This window comes from Suricata suricatta, chromosome 4 (assembly GCF_006229205.1).
Source record: "Suricata suricatta isolate VVHF042 chromosome 4, meerkat_22Aug2017_6uvM2_HiC, whole genome shotgun sequence".
NCBI classification, from domain to species: Eukaryota; Metazoa; Chordata; class Mammalia; order Carnivora; family Herpestidae; genus Suricata; species Suricata suricatta.
In genome coordinates, this window is record NC_043703.1 from 149,654,303 (window position 1) to 149,670,491 (window position 16,189).

A 16,189-nucleotide genomic window follows, 5' to 3' on the forward strand; every position below is an offset into this window, starting at 1 on the left:
ACAGGCAAACAATCAATATTTGCAAACTGAACAAATGCACGAACACCCGTAAAATCCTGAGCTGTGTCCTCACAGCACAGCACTGAATACTTAGGGTTTCTCTGCCTTTTCCTCTCCTTCCTTCCTAAACATAACTTCTGAATGCACGTGTCTTGATTCTTTTGTACACCCTTTCAGGTGTGAAGCAGTCCGAGGCCACTATGACGTTCAAATATAACCGGCAGAGTATGACTTTGTTTAGTGAAATGCAAATTCCAGACTTTGACATTGACCTTGGGACCGTCCTCAGAGTTAGTGATGAATCTGCTATGGAAAAAAAGTCTTACAAGCTCACTTTGGACATTCAGAACAAGAAAATCACTGAGGTCACTCTTACTGGCCACGTAAGGTATGAAGGCTCAGGGTGGCCTGACCTGAAGCGAAGGCTCTTGTGATTCTTTCCTTTCTTCCTTTTCAGCTTGAAAACTGACCAAACCTGGGGCATCCCCAGTCTGTGGTCCAAGGGGCAGATAGAGGCTTCAGCATGCTGACCCTCTGTACAATGTCCAGTTGGATCTTCCTACCATTCATTGGGCATTTACTATTCATCAGGCACTGTGCTAAAGGAATTATCTCAGTTCTCATAAAAAAACTGCAACATAGGTCTGAGTTTCCCTGTTTGATAGATAAGAAAATGGTGCTTAGAGGGGTTAAACAATATGGCCAAAGCCTTAGAGCTAGTAAATGGTAGAATGGGATTCAAACAGGTTTCAAAAATCTATTCTTTGGCCCATACCTCCCTTGAAAGTCCTGAATTTGTGCTGAAGTCGACTTCAGAAATTAATGAGCTCATTTTGGGGGGCATTCACGTACCTCCTTTTTATCTCCACAAATGGTACTTGTGTTTGATCCCACATGTCTCCTTAGAATGGGTAGTTGTTGACGTCAAATTATTTTTTTTTCAATAGCTACGACAGAAGTGAAGAAGGCAAAATCAAAGGTGTTGTTTCCATACCCCGTCTGCAAGCAGAAGCCAGAAGTGAAATCCTCACCCAGTGGTCTCCCACAAAACTACTTCTCCAAATGGACTCATCTGCTACAGCCTATGGCTCAACAATTTCTGAGAAGCTGGCATGGCGCTATGGTATGCCCCTCCTCTCCCTGTGGGTACTTCCAGAGAGCACCTGGACATGGGTTAGGGGCTGGTACCACTGACAGCTGTTTCATATGTGCATTTTCAGATGAAGAGAAGATTGAATTTGAGTGGAACACAGGCACCACCGTGGATACCAACAAAGCAGCTTCTAATTTCCCTGTGGATCTCTCTGATTATCCTAAAAGCTTGCATATGTATGCCAACAGTCTCTTGGATCACAGAGTTCCTCAAACAGACATGACTTTCCGGCACATGGGTTCCAAATTAATAGTTGTAAGTACAAATCAGTCAGTCGATAAATACATGGTTATAAAAACTAATTACATACTCAACCCTGAGTTAGGTGAAAGAGGGTATCCAAAGATGGATAAGGTTTGCTTCCTACCCCAGGGAATTCCTGAGGAGCAAAGCATGGTTAGTTACCCAGTTACAGCAGGCTGTCTGTGATAAATACCTAATGAGTAGTACTAGGCGGAAGAGTTTACTATGCCTATAATATCAAAGGGAGCTTTAGGACCCTGGCTAGGAGTTTGACTATGTTGTATATTCTTTTTGTAAAATACAGGAAGACAAAATTCACAGCTTTCTGTGATTTATTTTTAGACTTCACTGCATCATCCATTTTAACGATTTAATCTGTCAAATATGGATTATCACCTAATGTTAATTGTACTTGGAGGCCCATCCATCCATTTATATCCATTGCTCTAATGACTTCTATTATTTTATAGGAAGCAAATACATGGCTTCAAAAGGCTTCTGGGAGTCTTCCTTATGCCCAGAAGTTGCAAGATCACCTCAGTGGCCTCAGAGAATTATACCTCCCGAAAATGGGATTGCCAAACTTCCACATTCCAGAAAACCTCTTCTTGAAAAGGTAAGGTAAAAAAAAGAACCAAAAACTTTCTTGAACCATGAAAAGTAAACACAAGATTTTACTTAGTATCATGTAGACTATTCTTAAATTTACATTTTTATGGTAAATAACTTAAGCATCTTAAGGAGATTCATAACTATAGCATAAGCACTGTGGCATTTTTGCATTATTGAACATGGGATCTGAACATGAACACCAATCCAACCAGAAAGAACCAAGGAAGTAATTGGGGGATTCTGGTACATTCCCCCAAACAGGTTTTATTCACTGCAATATGAATTTGAAAGCCATCTAACTTTCCTCCATTAGAAGTGAACTCCCTTTGTTCCGGATCAGGATATGCTCATAATAGGTTGTGAGGATTTGCGAGTGGCTAGAAAAATTGTTGACTTCAAGTAGGCTGTGGAACTCTTGAGGGCATGAAGGCAGCATCCTGAGGGGATATTCACTTTCTCAATATAGCCCCATCCTTGTGGGGAAGTCATATTCCAAACTGCTCAGTCCACTTCTCTATTTCCAAAAACACATGGGATGCTTTGCTTTATTTCATGACAGTAAAAAAATGAGAGCATGAGCTGAAAAAACTATAGTCTTTTCTAGATTGACTATTCTCTGTATGATCTTAAGGGTTAAGAAAATAAGTAATCCAGTGGCGCCTGAGTGGCTCAGTTGGTTAAGTGTCCAACTCTTGGTTTTAATTCAGGTCATAATCTTATGATTCATGATTTCAAGCCCTGCTTCGAGCTCCATGCTGTCAGTATGGAACCTGCTTGAGAGTCTCTCTCTCTCTCCCTCTCTCTCTAGCCCTTGTTCTCTCTCTCTCTCTTTCCTCCCCTCCCCTCTCTCTCTGTCTCTATCTCTCAAAATAAATAAACTTTAAAAATGAAAAAGAAAGGAAAACAAGTGATCTGTATGTTACATGGGCCTTTCCATAGTCTATGGCTGAGCAGCAAAATCTAATAGATGAAGTAAGTGTAAAACAGCTGAAGTCCACCAAAGTCTACTGAAGATGAGGGGGAAAATGTCAGCTTCAGATGACCCAGGACCCTCTTCCTTCACTGCTAGTATTTCTGAACAACAGTCTTCTTTGTGCTGTATGGGAGATAGGCCCTTGTGACCTTAGAAATGGATAAGGCTTATTAAGCATCCACCCATAGAGGACTGAGGTCCTGTATAGGCAGTAGCTAGTCCCTGTTGGAGTCATGCAATCAACAGTTCATTGCTTACACCATTTAAATTCTGCTGTTGTCCTTTAGGATAACTTATCATAATAGTTCAGGAGTATATTCATATGCATATGTAGAAGCATAGTATTGAGAAGATTACAAAGTGCTTTTAGGTATCTCGTGCCAGCTCTGTGAGGTCAGCAGAAAGGGTACCATTATTCCCAGGACACAGATAACATCCCTGAGACTCAGAGAGGTAAATACACAGATGTGTCATCACCACTTAGTGGAAGCTAAAACTGCAACCCCCATCACTGCCTTTCACACCTGCACTTTCCACACATCCAGTTGCCTCATTTCAGTTTGGCATATATGGAGTATCAAGTGCCACATGTGTGTAAGATACTAGAAGTGCGATGAGAAGATAAAAACCAGTTAAGGTATCATCCTTCCTCCCAGAAGACACCATGTGGACACCGACAAATGAACAAATACGTGCTAATTATGTAAGCAGAATTGTGGCATGTTCTTTGAGATAGATGTAAAGGACTGACTCTTGGAAAGGTTTTGAATGGATATGAATGTTTGATGAACAGAGGTCAAAGGCATGATTCTGGGTATAGGGAGTAGAAGGAAGAAAAGTGAGGTATGGGATTGGTATATGTGCTGCCAAAGCGAGCACCGAGGTATGGGATTGGGAACTGGGGACATGAACCATTGTTTAGAAGGTCAGATGCCAGAGAATTTCGAATTCTTGATGTCTGACTGTTGCATACATTGTTCTTGTTGTTCATTTCAGTGATGGTCGGGTCAAATACACATTAAACAAGAACAATGTGGAAATTGAGATTCCTTTGCCTTTCGGTGGCAAATCCTCCAAAGACCTAAAGATGTTAGAGACTATTCGGACACCAGCCCTCAATTTCAAGTCCATGGAATTCTACCTGCCATCTCGAGAATTCCAAGTCCCCACTTTTACCATTCCCAAGTCATACCAACTGCAAGTGCCTCTCTTGGGTGTTCTAGACCTCTCTACGAATATCTACAGCAATTTGTACAACTGGTCTGCCTCCTACACTGGTGGCAACACCAGCACCAACCATTTGAGGCTTCAGGCTCAGTACAACATGAAGGCTGACTCTGTGGTTGACTTGCTCTCCTACAGTGTGCAAGGTGAGCCGTGGTTGGGCTAATTCATTGCAGGCTGTGGTGGGATAGCCTCCTCTGGGAAGGAAAATAATTGGGCTTTCTTGCAGATATTTTTCTTGCTCCTTGAGAGACTATTCATTTATTCAACTAATAGAAGTATTTATTTAGGTGTATACTATGCACCAAGTATTCTACTAAGACAGTAACATAGAAAGAAGACAACTAAACTGGCAATGAAAATTCAACATAGGAGGTGCTATGATAGGGGATAATGGATAAGTATAAGACACAGAGAAGCACTTGATAAGGGAATTCAACAAGATCTGCAGTGGTCAGGGAAATCTTTTGCTGTCATATTTTATGCTTGTGTTCTTGATGGTAGAGACTTTCACAACTAACCCAGATCAGTGGGAGTTTATTTATTTTGGTTGAGGGAAGACTTGATTATTTAAAGACTCTGAACATAGAAATTGCTCTGGAAATTTTATTACTTCATTTAACTAATGTCTTTTCATTTTTATGTCAGGATCTGGAGAAACAACCTATGACCAGAGGAATACATTCACATTATTATATGATGGGTCTCTACACCACAAATTTCTGGATTCAAAGATGGTATTCAGTCACACAGAGAAAATCAGAAATAATCCCGTCTCAAAAAGCGTGCTAACATTTGATGCTTCTAGTGCCTGGGGGCCTCAGATGTCTGCTTCAGTACATGTGGACTCAAAAAAGAAACATCATTTGTATGTCAAGGAAGTCAAGATTGACGGACAGTTCAGAGCCTCTTCGTTCCATTCCAAAGGCACATATGGTCTTTCTTATCAGAGGGATTCTATTACTGGCCAGTTAAGTGGAGAGTCCAACCTGAGGTTTAACTCCTCCTACTTCCAGGGCACCAACCAGATAACAGGAAAATATGAGGATGGAATTGTCTCCTTAACCTCCACCTCAGATCTGCAAGGTGGCATTGTTAAAAATACTGCTTCCCTAAAATATGAGAACTATGAGCTGTCTGTGAAATCTGACACGGATGGGAAGTATGAAGACTTTGCCACTTCTAACAAAGTGGATCTCACCTTCTCTAAGCAAAATGCATTGCTACGTTCGGAGTATCAGGCTCATTACAAGTCATTGAGATTCTTCACCCTACTTTCTGGAACGCTCAATTCCCATGGCCTTGAATTAAATGCTGATATTTTGGGCACTGACAAAACTAATAGTGGTGTTCACAAAGCAACACTAAGGATTGCCCGAGATGGAATGTCTACCAGTGCAACAAGCAACTTGAGGTATAGTCCACTGGTGCTGGAGAATGAGGTGAACGCAGCAGTTGGCCCTTCTGTGGCATCTGTGAGACTAACAACGAATGGTCGCTTCAAGGAACACAATGCAAAATTCAGTCTAGATGGAAAAGCTACCCTCACAGAGGTATCCTTGGGAAGTGCTTATCAGGCCATGATTTTGGGAATTGACAGCAAAAATATCTTCAACTTCAAGATCAGCCAGGAGGGACTTAAGCTTTCAAATGACATGATGGGCTCTTATGCTGAAATGAAGCTTGACTACACAAACAACCTGAATATTGCAGGGTTATCACTGGACTTCTCTTCTAAACTTGACAACATTTACAGCTCTGACAAGTTTTATAAGCAAAATTTTAACTTACAGCTACAGCCCTATTCTCTTGTAACTAGTTTAAACAATGACCTGAAGTTCAGTGCTCTGGATCTTACCAACAGTGGGAAATTACGGCTAGAGCCCCTGAAGCTGAATGTAGGTGGGAACATAAAAGGAGTCTACCAAAATAATGAAATAAAACACATCTACACCATTTCTTATGCTGACTTATCTGCAAGTTATAAGACAGACACTGTAGCTAAGATGCTAGGTACAGAGTTCAGCCATCGACTCAACACAAACATTGCTGGGCTGGCTTCAGCCATTGACATCAGTACAAGCTACAATTCAGACTCACTCCATTTCAGCAACATTTTTCACTCTGCAATGGCGCCATTTACAATGACCATCGATGCACATACCAATGGCAATGGGAAACTGAGTTTCTGGGGAGAGCATACCGGGCAGCTGTATAGCAAATTCCTGTTGAAGGCAGAGCCTTTGGCCCTTACTCTCTCTCATGATTACAAAGGATCCACAAGTCACCATCTCCCGTTGAAGAGCAGCATCAGTACTGCTCTTGATCACAAAGTCAATGCCCTGCTCACTCTGGCTGAGCAGACCGCCAACTGCAAACTCAAGACCCAGGTGAACAAAAATGAATACAACCAGGACTTCAATTCCTACAATACTAAAGACAAAGTTGGTGTGGAGCTTAGAGGACAAGCCCTGGCTGACATTGCCATGCTAGACTTCTCGATTCAAGTGCCATTTTTCCTCAGTGAACCCACCAACATAGTCGATGCTTTAGGGATGAGAGAAGCTATTGATCAGCCCCAAGAATTCACTATTGTTACTTTTGTAAAATATGATAAGAATCAAGATGTTCACACCATCAACCTCCCATTCTTTAAAAACCTGCCAGAATATTTTGAGAAGAAACGAACAGTCATTATAACAGCACTGGAAACCATACAGAAAGAATTGAAAGTCATCAATATTGATCAATTTATGACCAAATACAGAGAAGCCTTGGACAAATTCCCACAGCAAGTTAATGATTATCTGAATGCATTCAATTGGGAGAGTCAAGTTGCAAGTGCCAAGGAAAAACTAACTGCTTTCACAGAAAATTATAGAATGTCAGAAAACGATCTACAAATTGCATTGAACAATACTATAATCAACCTTAATGAAAAACTATCTCAACTACAAACATATGTGATACAATTTGATCAGTATATTGAAGATAATTATGATTTACATGATTTCAAAACAGCAATTGCTGAGATTATTGATCGAATCATTGAAATATTGAAAATTCATGATGAACATTACCATATCCATGTAAATTTAGTAAAAACAATCCATGACTTATATTTGTTTATTGAAAAGATTGATTTTAACAAAATTTGGAGTAGTACTGCATCTTGGATTCAAAATGTGAATACTAAGTATCAAATCGGAATCCAGATGCAAGAAAAATTGCAACAGCTCAAGACACAGATTCAGAATATAGACATGCAGCACCTTGCTGAACAGCTAAAACAACAGGTTGAGGCTACAGATGTCAGAGTTCTTTTACATAAGTTGAGAACTACAATTCCATTTCAAAGAATAAAAGAAATTATTGAGCACGTCAAATACTATGTTATCCGTCTCATGGAAGATTTTGTAGTTGCTGAGAAAATCAATGCTTTTGGAGCCAAGATCCATAATTTAATTAAGATGTATTATATAGACCAACACATCCAGGTTTTAATGGATACAACAGTACAGTTGGCCCATGAATATAATTTGGTAGAGACTGTTCAGCAGCTAAGTAATGTCCTACAACAAGTTAAGGTAAAAGATTACTTTGAGAAATTGGTTGGGCTTATTGATGATGCTATCCAGCAATTTAAAGAACTGTCTTTTAAAAAAATCATTGAAGAAGTAAACAGATTCCTTGACATGTTGATAAAGAAATTAAAGTCATTTGATTATTACCAGTTTGTAGATGAAACCAATAACAAAATCCATGAAATGACCCAGAAAATCAATGGTGAAATTCAGGCCCTGGAACTTTCAGCAAAAGCTAAAGCACTTGTGGAGGACATCAAGGCCATGGTCTTAGTCCAACTGGAAAACATAAAGGACATCAAAATAACCTTATTCTTTGATTGGTTACAGGAGGCTTTAAGTTCAGTGTCTTTAATTTCCATGGAAACCAAATTCCAAGAGACTCTGGAAGATCTTCGAGACAGAGTGTATCAAATGGACATTCAGCAGGAAATCCAGCGATACCTGTCCTTGGTCGGCCAGGTTTACAGCACACTTGTCACTTATATTTCTGATTGGTGGACTCTCGCTGCTAAGAACCTTACTGACTTTGCAGAACAGTATTCTCTCCAAGACTGGGCTGAAAACCTGAAAGCATTGGTAGAACAAGGGTTCACTATTCCTGAAATCCAGACCATCTTTGGGACCATCCCTGCCTTTGAAGTCAGTCTCCATGCTCTTCAGGAGGCTACATATCAGACTCCTGACTTCATAGTCCCCCTGACAGATTTGAAGATTCCATCAGTTCAGATCAACTTTAAAAGTTTGAAAGATATAAAAATCCCATCCAGGTTTGCCACACCAGAGTTTACCATCTTTAATACCTTCCATGTTCCTTCCTTTACAATTGACTTGATAGAAATAAAAGCAAAGATCATCAGAACCATTGACCAAATGCTGTCCAGTGAGCTGCAGTGGCCAGTTCCAGAAATGTACTTGGGGAACCTGAAGGAGCTGGAAACCATTGTTGCTGGAATCACTGTGCCAGACTTCCATTTTCCAGAAATTACAATTCCAGAATTCATAATTCCAAATCTTGATTTAAAAAATTATCAAATTCCTGACCTTCACATACCAGAATTCCAGCTTCCCCACCTGGCACACACAGTTGAAGTCCCTTCTTTTGGTAAGCTGCATGGCATTTTGAAAATCCAATCTCCCTTTCTTGTATTAGATGCAAATGCCAACATTCAGAATGTTACTACTTCAGGGAACAAGGCAGAGATTGCAGCTTCTATCACTGCCAAAGGAGAGTCCAAATTGGAAGTTCTCAATTTTGATTTTCAAGCCAATGCACAGCTTTCAGACCCTAATATTAAGCCGCCAGTTATGAAGCAATCCATGAGGTTTTCCAGCAACTACTTGAAAACAGAGCATGAGAGTGAAGTGCTATTTTTTGAAAATGCTATTGAGGGAAAATCAAATACAGTGGCAGGTTTACACACAGAAAAAAATACACTGGAATTTAGTAATGGTATGCTTGTCAGGCTAAACAATCAGCTTACTCTGGACAGCAACACAAAGTACTTCCACAAATTGAACATCCCCAAATTGGACTTCTCCAGCCAGGCTGAGCTGCGTAACGAAATAAAAACCCTGTTGGAAGCTGGACACATAGCATGGACTTCTTCTGGAATAGGGTCATGGAAATGGGCATGCCAGACATTCTCAGATGAAGGAGCACATGAATCACAAGTTAGCTTTACTCTGGAAGGACCTGTTGCTTCCTTTGGATTGTCTAATAAGATCAATAGCAAACACTTAAGATTAAACCAAAATTTGGTTTATGAATCTGGCTTCCTCGACTTTTCTAAATTTGAAATCCAGTCACAGGTTGAATCCCAGTATGTGGGCCGCAGTGTTCTAGCTGCTAAAGGCACAGCATTGCTTGGAGAATGGAAGGCAGAGATAACTGGCAACCATGACGCTCACTTAAATGGAAAAGTTATTGGAACTTTGAAAAATTCTCTCTTCTTTACAGCACAGCCATTTGAGATTACTGCATCTACAAACAATGAAGGGAATTTGAAAGTTAGTTTTCCATTAAAATTGATAGGGAAGGTGGACTTCCTGAATAATTATGCACTGTTTTTGAGTCCTAGTGCCCAGCAAGCAAGCTGGCAAGCAAGTGCCAGGTTCAATCAGTATAAGTACCATCAAAATTTCTCGGCTGTAAACAATGAAAACAGCATTGAGGCCCATGTAGGAATAAATGGAGAAGCCAATCTGGATTTCCTGAACATTCCTTTAACAATTCCTGAAATGACTCTACCTTACACAGTGCTCACAACTCCTCAGGTGAAAGATTTCTCCTTATGGGAAAAAACCGGCTTGAAGGAATTCTTAAAGACAACAAAGCAGTCATTTGATTTAAGTGTTAAGACTCAGTATAAGAAAAACAAAGACAAGCATTCCATCCCAATTCATTTTTATGTGAAAGATTTCCAGGCATTGAGTATCCCAAAAAATATTTTAGTTCCAGCCATGGGCAATATTACCTATGATTTTTCCTTTAAGTCAAGTGTCATCACACTGAATACCAATGCTGGACTTTATAATCAGTCAGATATTGTTGCTCATTTCCTTACTTCCTCTTCTTCTGTCATTGATGCACTGCAGTACAAACTAGAGGGCACCTCAAGTTTGACAAGGAAAAGAGGTGTGAAGCTAGCCACAGCTTTGTCTCTGAGTAATAAATTCATTGAAGGCAATCATGACAGTACTGTTAGTTTGACCAAGAAAAACATGGAAGCGTCAGTGACAACATCTGCAAAAGTCCAAATTCCCATTTTGAGAATGAATTTCAAACAAGAACTTAATGGAAATACCAAGTCAAAGCCTACCATCTCTTCATCCATTGAATTAACATATGATTTCAATTCCCCCAAACTGTACTCCACTGCTATGGGGGCAGTTGACCACAAGCTCACCTTAGAAAGTCTTACCACTTACTTTTCCATTGAATCATCTGCCAAAGGAGATATCAAGGGTTCAGTCCTTTCACAGGAATATTCTGGAACTATTGCCAGTGCGGCCAGCACTTATTTGAATTCCAAGAGTACTAGGTCTTCAGTGAAGCTGCAAGGGACTTCCAAAGTTGATGGTATCTGGAACCTTGAAGTAAAAGAAAATTTTGCTGGAGAAGCCACTATCCAGCGTATCTATGCCATCTGGGAACACAATACAAAAAACCATTTACAGCTAGAGGGCTTCTTTTTAACATCTGGAGAGCATACAAGCAAAGCCACCCTGGAACTCTCCCCATGGAAAATGTCAGCCCTTGTTCAAGTCCGTGCAAGTCAGCCCAATTCCCTCCTTGATATCAATTACCTTGGCCAGGATATGTCCCTGAATGCTAACTCTGAGAATCAGAAGGTCAGCTGGAAAAGTGAGGTCCAGGTTCATTCCGGGTTTTTCCAGAACAACGTACACCTTTCCAATGACCAAGAAGAGGCACGCTTTGACATTGCAAGTTCCTTAAAAGTGTCCCTATGGTTCCTCAAAGACATTGTCCTACCAGTTTATGACAAGAGCATATGGGACCTCCTAAAGCTAGATGTAACCACCAGCATTGATAGAAAACAGTATCTTCATGCTTCGACTTCCCTCGTGTACACCAAAAACCCCAATGGCTATTATTTCTCTGTCCCTGTGCAAGAATTGGCTGATAAATTTATTATTATTCCAAGACTGAAACTAAATGGCCTAAATTCAGGTCTTGTCATACCTACATTCCAAGTCCCATTTACCGATCTTCAGGTTCCATCCTACACACTTGATTTCAGTGAAATAAAAATCTACAAGAAGCTAAGCACTTTGCCATTTGCCCTCAATATACCAACACTACCCAAAGTGAAATTCCCCCAAGTTGATGTGTTAACAAAATATTCTGAACCAGAAGATGCCTCTGTTCCCTTTTTTGAAATAACTGTACCTGCATCTCAGTTAACTGTGTCCCAATTCACCCTTCCAAAAAGTATTTTAGTTGGCAGTGCTGTTGGATATCTAAATGAGGTGGCCAGCGAGACTGCAGACTTTGAATTGCCAGCCATTACCATGCCTGAGAAGACTATTGAGATTCCTTCCATTAAGTTCTCTGTACCTGCTGGGATTTTCATTCCTTCCTTTGGAGCGCTGACTGCACATTTTGGAGTGGCCTCTCCCCTGTATAATGCTACGTGGAGCACTGGTTTGAAAAACAAAGTAGAATACATCGAAACATTCCTGAATTCCACGTGCAGTTCAACCATTCAGTTCCTGGAATATGATCTAAATGGTAAGAAAATGTCCTGGCTCCTCTCCTAGATGCTATATATTTGCAATGAGAGTTGTGAATAAATAAGTATATATTGTATATGATGGGAAACACAATTACTCTTCATAGCAAAATTTAAAAAAGAAAGATATATATACCCCACATGTAAAAACCACCCCGAAAACTTATTGACATTCAAGGGGAATAGATTCAAATAAAATATCTTTTTTCCTGTGATGATTTTTTTAGGACCAATAATATCCCTTCTATTTTTTCTTAAATGTGGACTGCATGTTTCAAATACATAAAGTATATAGTTAAGGTAGAATTCTCCTGGCTTTCACAATGAAAATACTATGTCCTGAAGTTACTAATCTAATGAAATATAACCTCTCTCCTCTACAGTTGTGGGAACATACAAAATTGAAGATGGTGTGTTATTCTATAGGACAAAGGGAACATTTGCACACCGTGACATCAGTGCGGAATATAAAGAAGATAACAAATATCAAGGACTTCAGTATGGAACTTTTTTGGAAATCTCATGCCCTTTTGAGTCATTCTGATTTTTTTCTCCCATCTCCATACCCCTTTCATGATGGCTCATCTGCTTTTCTCCTTTCAGGGATTGGAAAGAAGAAATTCGCCTTGACATCACCAGCCCAACATTCACCGATCTCCATCTGCACTACCAACTAAATAAAAATAGCCTCTCCTCCTCGGTGGCCTCCCCAGCCATAGGCACTGTGGCGTTGGACTTGGAAGGCAATAATAATACTTTGAAATGGAACATGTACTACCGCCCTCAGGTGAGTCCTATCTAATGGGTTACACACACCAAGAGTGAGTAGAGAATTCGACTGTTCAATTCAACTCAGTGCAAAGTATTCTCTCAGGGCTTTCCCAAAGTAGACAAAACCAAGCAATCAGCAGGTTGACTTTTTCTCTGAGAAACTCTTCTCCAGAATGTATTACAATGATTTTTTTCATTGTAATTATTAGATGCACACATGATATTTTATTTCCACTACTATTTAATTACTTTTTGGAAAATTTATAAAGATGAGGTTATGGAGCACCTAGATGGTTCAGTCAGTTAAGCATCTGACTTTGGCTCAGGTCACAATCTTGTGGTTTGAGTTTGAGCCCCACATCAGGCTCTGTGCTGACAGCGGGCCTGGAGCCTACTTCAGATTCTGTGTCTCTCTCTCTACCCCTCCCTTGCTCGTATTTGTTTTCTTCCCCCCTCTCTCTTTCTCTCTCTCAAATAAACATTTTAAAAGTTTAAGCAAAAAGAAAGATGAGATTATGTCACATCACCTAAATCATGAGCAAATTCTGCCATGTGCTGAATACAGTTTTCAAATAGTGGTGTCCAAAATATTTGAGGCTTCAGAATTTTTTCCCACAATAGAAGTGTTAGCTGAGATATGCCAAATTTATATATTCTACAAGCTCTGCTGGGCCAAATCAAAGATGCTATTAGTAGAGAAGAAGAAGCAATCAGGTTCTATTGCTAAAGTTTATCATAGGTTTGGAGAATGAATGGCTCCTGATACTGGCACTCTGCTAAATGAGCTCTGGACTTTTTCCTTTTTGCTACTTCCCCTTTCTCTGAATTAGTCTTCTCCTGTCTCTTTCTCCACTTTTTCCTCCTCTTCTTCCTTCCCCTCCTCCTTCTCCTCCTCCTCCCCATCTCCTTCCTCCTCTTCCTCCTCCCTTCTCCTTTTTTTATAATCTTCAGTTCTAAAAAGGCCTTAATGTTAAGTGTTACTGTATAAATGCCATGCATAATTTTATTCTTTCTGGGGCATATGATAGAGAGGAATTAACAACAGTGAACTTGTTTAACCATAAGACAAACACATGAACTGACATATGAAAGATAAACCCCCTTCAGAATATGAAAGATCCTCTGATCTTTACTTTTAACTGCTAATGAAGTCTCACTGTAGTATATTATGTAATCAGGATAATTGAAAACATGTTCTTTTCATAACCCCCCCCTTTTTTTGTTGGTTTTAGTCCTCTTTAGATAAAAAACTCAACATATTCAAAACTGAGTGGAGGTACCAGGAATCCAATGATAAAAATCAGATCAAAGTCAGCTGGGAAGCAGAGGCAGCATCTGAACTACTAAGCTCTCTTAAAGACAATGTGCCTAAGGCCACAGGGGTCCTTTATGACTATGCCAACAAGTACCACCAGGAGCACACAGGACTCAATCTGAGAGATGCTTCTTTAAAACTGAGAAGAAGTCTGCAGAACAGTGCTGAGTGGGCCTATCAAGGCACCATGAAACAGATTGATGAGGTGGACATTAGGCTCCAGAGGGTAGCCAGAGGCACCACTAGAACCTACCAGCAGTGGAAGGACAAGGCCCAAGATCTGTACCATGAACTGTTGGCTCAGGAGGGCCAAGCTGATTTCCAGGGACTCCAGAATAAGGTATTGGACAGATTAATGGGAGCTACTCAGGAATACAAAGACATAGTCAGTCATCGGATTGACTCATTGATGGACTTCCTGAAGATCACCACATTCCAGCTCCCAGGAAAAGCGGGGACATACTCTAGAGATGAACTCCTCACTATGGTCCTGAAGGAAGTAGGGCAGGTGCTATCACAGGTATATTCAAAAGTCTATAGTGGGTTAGAAATAATGTTTTCCTATTTCCAAGACCTGATGGAGAAATCTGAGTTAATCAAGGACCTAGAGATTAAATTTCCTTTTAATTCAGAGAGCTCTAAACTAAGAGATGTAATCTTGGAGTTTCAGAGACTGTTGAAATCTTTATCAGAAAAGCTCCAGAATGCATTTAATAACCTTCAGTCTATGAAGACTACAGAGATGCTAAGTCATCTTCAGAGATATTTAGAAAGAATTTTCCAAGAGATAGAAGAAGAAATTCAACGCTTAAAGGAAAAGAAATTTACTTATCTCATTAATGACATTCAATACAAGATCAACATAATCTTCAAAAAATATATTCCATCTGTTTTGGAATTCCTGAAAATTAACTTTGACAAGTTTAATGAACTTGTTCAAAACCAACTTCAGGAAGCTTCTCAACAGTTACAACAGCTCCATCAGCTCATAAGGGATCATCTTGAAGGATATGTTGATCCAAGTGTCGCCAGCTGGACAGTGAGGTATTATGAACTTGAAGAAAAGATCATCAGCTTGATCAAGAACCTAGTGGATGTCCTTACAGACTTCTACTCTAAATACACTATCAGTGCTGCTGGTTTGGTTTCCCAACTCTCAAATCAAATTGAGCAGTTTGTGCAAAAAGATATCCAGGAATACCTTAGCATCCTTACTGATGCAGATGGAAAAGGAAAAGAGAAGATTGCAGAGCTTTCTACCAGTGCTCAGGAAATAATTAAAAGCCAGGCTACTGCAATGAAGGAAATCATTTTTGATTACCACCAGCAGTTCAGATATAAACTACAGGATTTTTCAGACCAACTCTCTGATTACTATGAAAAATTCATTACTGAGTCCAAAAGATTGATTGACCTGTCCATTCAAAAATACCACATGTTTCTGAGATACATCACTGAATTACTGAACGAGCTACAATCGACCACAGTCAATAACATGATGCATTACATAAAAGTCTCTCCAGGAGAATTTACTATCACCTTCTAATTTTAATGCAATTCTCATTTATTCTTCTGTTCCTATTAAACTTTCATATAGTAGGGAAAAAACTCAAACTGTATGTATTAATTATACAGTGAGCCAGCCTCGTGGCAAGCAGCTGACTATAAGCAGAAGCACATATGAACTGGGTCTGCACTGAAGCTGGCGTCAGATTGCTAAAGGTCTCTGAACTCTGGAAAATAACATTTTTTTGCAAGTTAAAGAAAATCAGGATCTGAGTTGTTTTACTAAACTTGGGGAAGGGAAAACAAATAAATGAATTCTTTATTGTGTATTATAGCACTCACTTTGGCTCCATCATATTGAAAGATAGCAAATGTCTGGCATTTCAAAACCTAAATACACACTGAGTTTAGAGTAATAGAATAAAAGGGTAAAGGGAGACTTTGAGGAAGGAAATATTTTGCCACCTAAAAAAATTAAAAGGTAACTGACATCAGGGATTGTATTTGCCAACTGAAATGGAAAAACTATTTGCAAGAGCTTTCACATCATTT

General features: G+C 39.7%; 1 protein-coding gene across 1 annotated transcript in view; it reads left to right on the forward strand.

Moving 5' to 3' along the window:
* APOB (apolipoprotein B) overlaps positions 1-15,974 on the forward strand; it is a 36,464-nt gene extending 20,490 nt beyond the window's left edge. The window contains exons 19-27 of the mRNA XM_029938566.1: positions 178-388; positions 948-1,123; positions 1,221-1,412; positions 1,871-2,012; positions 3,978-4,351; positions 4,854-12,044; positions 12,429-12,543; positions 12,649-12,832; positions 14,049-15,974. Of these exons, the coding sequence (XP_029794426.1) occupies positions 178-388; positions 948-1,123; positions 1,221-1,412; positions 1,871-2,012; positions 3,978-4,351; positions 4,854-12,044; positions 12,429-12,543; positions 12,649-12,832; positions 14,049-15,677 (10,214 nt within the window). The 3' untranslated portion in view covers positions 15,678-15,974. The remainder of the gene's footprint in view (positions 1-177; positions 389-947; positions 1,124-1,220; positions 1,413-1,870; positions 2,013-3,977; positions 4,352-4,853; positions 12,045-12,428; positions 12,544-12,648; positions 12,833-14,048) is intronic.
* Positions 15,975-16,189: the final 215 nt, after the last annotated feature.